General features: G+C 40.2%; 1 protein-coding gene across 5 annotated transcripts in view; it reads left to right on the top strand.

Moving 5' to 3' along the window:
* The window catches only part of LOC116377654 (alpha-mannosidase 2-like), a 10,402-nt gene extending 593 nt beyond the window's left edge, over positions 1 to 9,809 (top strand). The window contains exons 3-18 of one of the 5 annotated variants that reach the window (XM_031839338.1): positions 612 to 799; positions 907 to 1,648; positions 2,947 to 3,089; positions 3,231 to 3,452; positions 3,839 to 3,983; positions 4,431 to 4,518; positions 4,921 to 5,004; positions 5,282 to 5,409; positions 5,486 to 5,659; positions 6,221 to 6,407; positions 7,395 to 7,572; positions 7,680 to 7,870; positions 8,223 to 8,420; positions 8,904 to 8,931; positions 9,272 to 9,386; positions 9,633 to 9,724. In XM_031839338.1, coding sequence (XP_031695198.1) covers positions 2,949 to 3,089; positions 3,231 to 3,452; positions 3,839 to 3,983; positions 4,431 to 4,518; positions 4,921 to 5,004; positions 5,282 to 5,409; positions 5,486 to 5,659; positions 6,221 to 6,407; positions 7,395 to 7,572; positions 7,680 to 7,870; positions 8,223 to 8,420; positions 8,904 to 8,931; positions 9,272 to 9,386; positions 9,633 to 9,637 — 1,884 coding nt within the window. In that variant the 5' untranslated portion in view covers positions 612 to 799; positions 907 to 1,648; positions 2,947 to 2,948 and the 3' untranslated portion in view covers positions 9,638 to 9,724. The other 4 variants (XM_031839335.1, XM_031839336.1, XM_031839339.1 and 1 more) reach the window with 4 other exon arrangements.
* Positions 9,810 to 10,000: the final 191 nt, after the last annotated feature.

The following is a 10,000-nucleotide window of genomic DNA, read 5'->3' as shown; positions in this document are numbered from 1 at the left end:
ACTACTAGTCACCAGAAGTCATAAGTGCATCTCCTTTAAACAAGCATCTAATGCCGTGTTCACACCAATCGCGCCGCACCATCGCAAATTTGCGTCGCTCCAGTCTCATCGCGTCTGTGTATAGACTTTGTTTGTAATCTACACGTGTGAATAATTTGCACCGCGTTTGGTGTGAACGCAGCATCAGAGCCAAAGTACAGAAACAAACTAATATTTGTCCCACAGCGGGGAAATTTGTATTTTTAATTTTACATTTTTGATCTTTAGCATTTTATTGAATTGATTCGTTTCATATTTTAGATTTTTATAAAGTCTACATATTCAGTATTCAATATTTTTTCCTAAATGACATTTCATCCGGTTTATTTTTTTGTATTAAAATGTTTTTTTGTGCTAACAATTCTTGATAAATATTGAATATCTATAAACATGTTTGTGGATAATATTTGATACGTATTATTATTTTAATTTATTTATCATGGGAATATAAACTTGTTTTCATAAATCAACTCTCTCTCTCTCTCTCTCTCTCTCTCTCTCTCTCTCTCTGTGTGTGTGTGTGTGTGTGTGTGTGCGCGTGCGTGCGTGCGTGCGTGCGTGCGTGCGTGCAGTCGATCGCCCGCTGCGTCTCCTGAAGGATTGTGGGCCGGCGGCGCTCTCCGTCGAGCTCACCTGTCTGACATCAGAGGGGGGCGGAGCCAGCAGGCTCCTGCTTGCCTTCATTCACATGATTGACAGCATGTTGTCCAGTGGGCGGGACTTCGACCTGGCTCAGGCTTACCTGGCGCTTTTCCTGAAGGTCAGCCAATCAGAACACAGCATTCATTTATTTATTTATATAACGTTTGTTGACGTCTTCAGTCTTTTATTGTGGTGATTTTATTTATTTTATTTTTATTTTTTCAGCTCCATCTCCGCTCGTTGTCACAGGACTCTGTTGCCATGGCAGCGTTGCTCCGCCTCTCCTCCCGGCTGGAGGTTGGGTGGGCGGAGCTACGTGCATCATTTGACCAATCACTGTGTCTGCTGTCGTACGCCAAGAGTGCCCTGCTGTGATGCACACGCGCACACGCACACAGAAACAGTTTTATTAAAAAGTTGTTGATTCATCGTCTCTGCGTCTGTTTGTGATTTTCTTCAACCACTATAAGAAGTACTTCTTGTGTACGGTACACGAGTAGTACTTGTTGTCTACGCTATACGAGTAGTACTTCTTAAATACAGTATAAGAGTAGTACTTCTTGTGTATGCTATATGAGTAGTACTTGTGTACGGTACACGAGTAGTACTTAATGTGTACACAAATAGTACTTCTTACTTGTACTAGAGTATTTTTCACAGATGTAGTATTGGTATTCTACTTCAGTAATGGGCCTAAAGACATGTGATACTGCATGTCAGATGACGTCACGTCCTGACCGGAAGTCTGCAGCGCTGAGTCAGCTGAGACAGACCGGAAGCAAAACAAACAGCGGGGAGCTCGCGCTGCGGAGGCACCGACACAACTTTATTTAACTTTAAAAATAAAAAGTTTATTTTATATGTTGTATGTTTTTTCGCGGAAATTGAAGTCAGCGAGCGGGTGAAGAGCAGCGCGAGACACGAGGGCGCACGAGACCTGCTGCACTTTGTCCAACGCGGAAGTTCAGTGAGTGAGGTGTTTAATTTAACATACAAAAGTTTTATTAATTTTAGCTTCACAGCCGTTTGACCTACAAGAGCGGTTTCAAGTTCTACTAGCAGAAGTAATTATACAAAATATTCTGTATTTGTGTATTTACACCAGTGTTAATGCAGATACATTAACATGTATATTTAACAGTATATAACAGTTTTTCAGAGTTGTTTAAATAATGTAAGTTATTATATTATTATTCAGAGTTGTATCTGTTAAAGTGTTAAACAGAAGGACAAAAAACTAATGATACATCAGAATGTAGGTCCTTTACAGCAATAAAAGTACTAATACTCACTAAAGAATACTCCACTACCAGTAAAAGTATCATTGAGCAGTAAAATGTTTCACTGTTATATCGGATGTTCCTGCTGCATTAATGTGTGTGTTGCATGTTAACTCCTTTATATCCTGTTTAGTTAAATCTACATGAGAGCTTCATGTTCTATCAGATCATCAGATGTTCTGTGAGAACCTCGTAACTCTAGAAAGAACAAACGATGTATTTTACATCTGATCCAAGAGGCTTTTTAAACACTTCATGTAGCTGAAGGAGGATCTTCTCAGTTTCAAGGATTCAAAGACATTCATAGTCATCATACAACACAAGAACAAAAAACAGGACAATCCTGTCTTTCTTTATTTGCATTATTTTCATTCACTCTGACTGTTTGAGCTCTAAGCTTCATGTCAACACAGAGTCCTGATCTGCAGGTCTCCTGGTCTGCAGGTTTAGCTGGTTTTTGTAGGCGGTGATCGTCTCAAAGTCTGCTGCTCTTTATCCACACGCTTCTTTCTCTGATGTTTATGAATTATTTCTGTCATATTAGCCCTTCAGTCATCGCAAGATTAAAAAAATGGAGACAAAATCTGAAGAATATACAACTGAGAAGCTGGAACCAGAGAAGTTTTGACATTTTGTTCTCAAAAAACTGATTCAAAGTGTTGCTCTGCCTCCTAGAAACTAACATGAACTCTAACATGTTGGAACTGAGGCAAAAAGAAACATTTTATTTAATTATAATAGTGTCAAAATAACACCAATGTAAATATGCTAAAGTTATATTTGTACTATATATAAATAAAATGTGACATTTAGACCGATGATTGGTTCTTTTAAAAGCTGATATTGTTAATCTTCAGCAGGTAATCTGTTAAATAACTCGTTGAAGCTCAAGTGGAGCTATCCTGACTTTCAGCACTGGATCCTACATTTCCCATAATGCACCTGTAGCGTGTGTTTCATCGGAGTCGTCTCATTGGTTCCTCAGCGATGAAGAAGAGGAATCGGCTGCTGGCCGTGCTGGTGGGCGGAGTCTTCTGCGTGGCCGTGATGTCACTGTACCGCAGGCTGGAGATGATGCAGGGGGCGGAGCTTCAACACATGGAGACACCTGATGGACAGGTGGAGGACGTAAGTGGACAGGATTCTAGTTTATTGTCTTTTAACAGCAGCTGAATATCCTCAGTGGAATGAGTGAGGTTATGTTTATAACGTACGATGAGTTGCTGACGTGTTAAATGATGTAAAATAATCCCTCATCTCTGTCTGTAGGATTTGTTCCGCCTCCAGCAGCAGATTGACAAATTGGAGCGTCTCCTTAGCGACAACAACCGCCTGGTCGCTACGCTGCGTGACAAAATGTTCCACCGCCAAGCATCATGGGTAAAAGGAGGGGCGGTCAATGTGAGCTCAGACTCCGCCCCCAGCCGAGCTGACTCTCTGCCTGGCTGCCGATTGGCCGAAGAGATGAAGGACAGAGCCGATGGAGTGCAGGTTAGCTTAGCATATGCTAGCAGCTGTTTCTACAGACAGTGCTTTGGAACTGTGCTGAAGTTATTTTCATATCAACAGAATTTAATGCAACAAACATAATAAGAGAAAATACTGAAAATATCGAGAACATAAACACAGATTAATGTCGGTTCACTGGAGGATTAAAGCTGCTTTTAATATTAATAACTGAGCTTTATTGTAGCTTTTCATTCATATTCGTTGAGAAATAAGAAAAACCATTTCAGTAGTTGTTGAGCAACGTGTGAAGTATATAAGTGTGGTATAAGTAAATAATAATATATATATATTATATATTATATTATAATATATATAAAGTAAAGTATATTTGTAGACTCCAGAGTATTCTGTGTGTTTCTGTGTTTTAGCTGCTGGACGTTTACGACTTGTTAACGTTCGAGAATCCAAACGGCGGCGTCTGGAAACAAGGCTTTGAGATCAGTTACCACGGTGACGAGTGGGCGGAGCAGCCTCTGGAGGTGTTCGTGGTTCCTCACTCTCACAACGACCCCGGTGAGGAACGTCCGTGTCCTTCACACATCTCCACAAACGTCCGATCTGCTTCGCCCTTCAAACCGTGACTTTCTCAAACTAAAATCCACTTTTAGAGATGCTCTGTTTTTACGCAATTTTTCTTAATTGTCCCAAAACTGTTTTTCTCCGTCTACAAATTCTGTCTCCAGATTTGGTGCAAAAACATCTCCGGTCGAGCCGGAACACATTTTCGATGTTTCGCACTGTTTTTGCCGTTTTGGATCTCAAAGTTTGCTCAAATGCTGTCGGGCAGATGAAATGTCACGTCAGCTGAACACTCGGTGTTAACGGGACCACGTTTAGTGATCACGTTAACACAAGACATCCTAGTCAGCGGGACAGAGTCTGTGTCATTTGGCCAACAGGTGGCGCTGTAGCAGCATCACCTCACTATAGATCAGTAATGTGTGTGTGTGTGTGTTTCAGGCTGGTTGAAGACGTTTGAGAATTATTATCAGGACCAGACTAAACACATCCTCAACAACATGTTGATCAAACTGACTGAAGACAGCAGGTACTCATCTTCATCTTCATCTTTTTATTTCACCTGAACTTAAATTACAGACTCAAACCAACAACATGTTGGTCCGTCTCTCAACACCGTCTCACTTCCCGTCTGTGTCTCATTGGTTCCTACTGAAGACGTAAATCTTTAAAAACACAAACGTATAGTTTCATCAGTAATTCATGTAGTTTTTATCAAATACCAGGAAATAGTGACTTTGTCGGGGACTATTTTCAGCGGCGGATTAATCTACATTTGGTGGTCTGTGTGTCTCAGGACTATTTAAATATCTGACCAGCTCACCGTGTGTTCATCTGTCCAGGAGAAGATCTTTGTTTGTTTTTGTTTTTCCTGTTTCTATTTGAAAGAGTTCATGTTTATCAGAGATGATTGACGGCTTATGTTCATCAGGAGGAAGATGATTTGGGCAGAAATCAGTTATTTCTCTAAATGGTGGAACGACATCGACGAGCAGAAGAGAGAGATGGTGAAACGGTAACTTTAGCTTCTGGCTTTACAACCAAATACAAAACAAGTCAAACAAATGTCAAAATGAAAAAACAGAAATAAAACAAACGGAAAAGGAAACAAAGAATAAAAGAACAATTAAGTAAAAAAAAGAAATGTTCTTTTAAAATAAAAATCTTTTTGTCTTTTAAACTAAACTCAATTTTAGTCTTTGTCTCAACTTTCACTTTTCTGTCTGTTTCTCATATATATATATTTAAAGTATTTGCTCATGTTCTTTAATACGTGCTCTGTGATTGGTCAGCCTGGTGGGGGCGGGGCAGCTGGAGCTGGTGACGGGCGGCTGGGTGATGGCCGACGAGGCGAACTCTCACTACTTCGCTCTGCTGGATCAGCTGATCGAGGGACACCAGTGGATCCAGAGACACCTGGGTCAGTGTCGCCTCACTGACGCTTCGACTCCTTTCGCTCTGTGTGACGTCACCGTAACTGTTATCTCTCTGTCCAGGTGTGAAGCCCAGCAGCGGTTGGGCGGTGGATCCGTTTGGCCACTCCCCCTCCATGGCCTACCTGCTGAAGGGGGCGGGGCTCAGCAACATGGTCATCCAACGGGTTCACTACGCCGTCAAGAAGCACTTCGCCCAAAAACAGACGCTCGAGTTCCTATGGCGACAGAGCTGGGGTGGGTGCGGAGCGAGAGACCCCGAAATATAAAATATAAACATTTGTGAACTTGTGTGAAAACATGGAAAATGAAATTAAGGAAAAACGGCAAAAAATAAAGTAAATAACTGTAACCATATTAACAAAAGTGGAAAATTGAAGGATGATAAACGGATTTATTAAATGTTTAATTAGTATAATAATTTGATTAATAATAGTAATAGTTATAAAGAACATCAGACAAAAATAATACACAGTAAAACAGATGAATGAGATAAAATAATAAAGATAAATAAGATCATGTAATAAAATACACAAACAACAAAACAAAAGCATTTGTAATTTGAAAAAGAAATTTAATAAATTAATATAAAAAAAACTTTAACCAAATTATTTAAATTATTAGTTAAAAAAAAGGTTTTATTGACAATTTTATTAATCTGACTTTGGGAGAAAATTGAGAGGAAAACACCTTTTAGGATTATTTATCTTATTTCTATGATATTAAATTTACATTCTGTGTAAAATATGTAAATCTCTGCTTTTGTTTGTCTAACTCCGCCCACTTCCTTTGTGTCAGACTCCTCCCCCCGCAGTGACATCGCGTGTCACATGATGCCGTTCTACAGCTACGACGTGCCGCACACGTGCGGTCCAAACCCGGCGGTTTGTTGTCAGTTTGATTTCCACCGGCTGCCGGGGGGGCGGCTCTTCTGTCCGTGGAAGATATCGCCGCAGCGAATCACAGAGCAGAACGTCGAGGAGCGGTGAGCAGGACAATAACAATCAATAATTTAAAATATAATAATATGGATTCCTTAAAATGGTAGATTTTTTGAATGGAGTTCTGTAACTTTGAGTCTCCTGACTTTTCTTCTTTCTTTATATTTGAGATACTTTCTTTGATTTCGTGACTTTTTATTTTTGAATTCTGACTCATGGTGCGTTCACACCAATCGCATCATTCGCGTTACTCGCGGGGGACCTTTTGTGGTTATTCACTTCATTCGCGCTCGACGCACCGGAGAGGGGGAGTGGCTTATCTCCATGGAAGACATCAATTTAAGCCATTTATTTCCACCATCAACCGTGGAAGAAACGCCATCTTGTCTGGTTCATAACATCATCTGGAGGAGCTCCGTGGATTTCATGGAGATGTATTCACTGCTGGTTTACTACAGCTCTATGAAATATCGACATAATGTTGCTGATTTGTAAAAAGTCTGAATTCATGTTTTGTTAGTTCTCTCAAGACAACAAGCAAATAACTTTTAAAATACTTCTGAATGGAGTTTGGATCGACCGGTGCTATGCTAAGCTAAGCTCCATCAACACTCAACATAACGTCATATAAACGTAAATACGGCAGTGTCTTTTTCATTGTTTGTACCGTATGGTTTATACACATACATTTATACACATAGTTTATAGAGCTCTGGGTGAACACTGTGTATTGTACGGATACAGTATTATTTTCCTGATTAAACAACGGCAGGACATCAGTGATGACAGGAGGAGCATCTCAATGCTGATTGGCTACGCGCCACAGCGCCATGCCGCAGCGTAATTCACGCAATTGATGCAAATTTGCACCATTCGCGTCAATCGCACCAATGCAAACACGCGTCACTCCCGTCTCATCACGTCTGTGCATAGACTTTGTTTGTAATCTACTTGCGCGAATAATTCGCGCCGCGTTTGGTGTGAACACGGCTTTATTCTCTATTGTCATGTTGACGGCGTCTCGTCCTCAGAGCTCTCCTACTGCTGGACCAGTACCGCCAGAAGTCTCGTCTCTTTCGCTCTCCCGTCCTTTTCGTTCCGCTCGGCGACGACTTTCGGTTCGTGGAGTCGAGCGAGTGGGACGCTCAGTTCGGTAACTACCAGAAGCTCTTCGACTACTTCGACCAGCACCCGGAGCTCCACGTCAAGGTGAGACACCTGAGGCCCCTGGGAAGGGGGGGGGCGGGCCATGAGGGGAGGAAACAAACTGTCTCTTTAAATATCCCAATGTTTCTTCTTCTCTCGTCTGTTTTCAGGCTCGGTTCGGAACTCTCTCAGATTACTTCGAGGCTCTTCATCGGCGTCTAAACGCAGCAGGAACGACTCTGCCGACACTTCGCGGCGACTTCTTCACGTACGCCGACCGAGACGACCATTACTGGAGCGGATACTTCACCTCCAGACCGTTTTACAAACGCCTCGACAGAACGCTGGAGGCCACGCTCAGGTACGCCGTCTCACCTGTGATCCAGGTACGTTAATTAATCTATGACTCAGGTTTGTTTTTTAACTAATGACTCAGTTACGTTGTATCTGTCTTTATATTTTGTTTTCGTACTACGATTTTTATATTTTTTACTTTGCTTTTGTATTTATACATAATTCTTTGTAATTATTCTCTTTATTCAAAATGTATGTTTGCCTTTATTTAGGTGTATTTAATAACATTTTGTGACTTAATTTTTTATACTTAGAATTGTTTACTTTTAAAATCTGTTCGGACCTTTTTATTCCCTCAAAATGTTTTCACCTTGTTTTCCTGTTATTCTTCACTGACAGACTTTCTTCTTCTCTGACAGAGCGACAGAAATCCTCTTCAGCTTGACGTTGGCTGAAATGCGTCGTTTTCGTGGCGATGGTCGTCTGGTCTCAGATTTCCCAGCACGTGAACACTTCAAGCGTCTGACGGCGGGGAGGCGGAGCTTAGCGCTGTTCCAGCACCACGACGCCGTCACCGGCACCGCCCGCGACCCTGTGGTGGTCGACTACGGCACCAGGTGACTACTTCCTGTCAGCAACCTAGCCTGTTAGCATGTATCAGTCAATATGTTAGCATGTTAGCTTAAACAAGGGGCTACATCAGCATAACAGGTTAGGTTCAAACTTTGTATTAGCTTGTTAGCATCTTAGCTAGGATTATAAAGCAAGAACAATTTGACACTTATTTAGGTTATTCTATCTAAACAGGTAAAAACTAAATGTTTGACTGTGTCAGCATGTTAAGTTAGCACGTACAAACTAGCATGTGATAGCATAAAGAAATAGTGTTTGTTTAAAATAAGTTGTTACTTTTTAAGCGTTTCTCCTAAATTTGATTTGTTTATATGTTTAGATTTAATGATGATTTGTTCCCACATAGATTATAAATACTAAATTAATTCACACATATAAATCAGTGTTAGCATTTGTAGCACCTGACACTCTTTAGCATCTTGAGCGTTAGCATGTGTTTTGTCTCATTTGTCCCTCCATGCTCTCAGTCGGAGGATGGTGTCGCCATTGGCAACGGTAACAGGTACCGCCTGGCTTAGTGTTAGCTGTTAGCGTTAGCTTCCCATCATACCCATTCATTTAGCATTAGCATCTAACACTCATTTCATCACAAGTTAACACATTAACGTTGTGTCTCCCAGTGTAGTTTCTCAGAGGTTTGTGTGTAAAATAATGTGTTACAGTGTAAACACTAAAGACTTTATTAATCAATCAATGTAATCTGACGTTTGCATTTTCAATGAAGTCAATCAAATAAATTAAAAACAAAAAAATGAATTAAGTAAAATTTCTGAAAATCAAAACGTTTATAATTAAAAATGAACAGAAACTCAAAGAACTACATTTTATTTTACAGATTGTTCCACTCGATCTTGAACCTGCACAAGGTGCTGCAAAGCTCCGCCCACTGGATGCTCCTATTGGACAAGAGCCAGTACCACCACGACCAATCAAAACCCTTCATGCAGATGGTGACCTTTTAACACTTTTTCTATACAGAATATTTTTGTAATATTTTGTATATTTTAAGGGAATAAAACAGAATAGATTCTGAAATATAAAAAAAAACAAGTCAGTTCAGTTTAACTGTGATGTGTTCAGGTGTAAAAACACCTGTAGTTTTTCAGAAACCTAAACAGGTACAAATGTAAAGAAGGAAATGTACATATTTATTAAACAATCCTTCAGAGTTTGATGTTGTGATGAATGTTTTTAAGGATGACGTGATGTCAGCGCACGACGCTCTGCCCCGGAAGACGCCGCTCACGCTCAGTGATGAGCCCAGGTGAGAGGGGCGGGGCTTACGGAGGGAAGAGGCAGAGTCAGACTAGCTTAATTTCTTATTTTCTGACAAAAATGTTTATTTTGTTCTCAGTAACTAGTGATTCATCAAGTTGTACCATTCAATCTAAATAACGTTTCATAATTTAAGGTATGTTGTGTTATTTTAGTAAAATGTATATTTAAAATGTATATATGTGTATATGTATATATGTATATGTATGTATATATGTGTATATGTATATATGTATATGTACATATATATGTATATATGTATATGTATATGTACATATATATGTATATG

This window comes from Anarrhichthys ocellatus, unplaced genomic scaffold (genome assembly GCF_004355925.1).
Source record: "Anarrhichthys ocellatus isolate YVR2014 unplaced genomic scaffold, GSC_Weel_1.0 scaffold1507, whole genome shotgun sequence".
NCBI classification, from domain to species: domain Eukaryota; kingdom Metazoa; phylum Chordata; class Actinopteri; order Perciformes; family Anarhichadidae; genus Anarrhichthys; species Anarrhichthys ocellatus.
The sequence above is the reverse complement of the archived record's forward strand: the minus strand, read 5'-3'. Positions and strand labels throughout refer to the sequence as shown.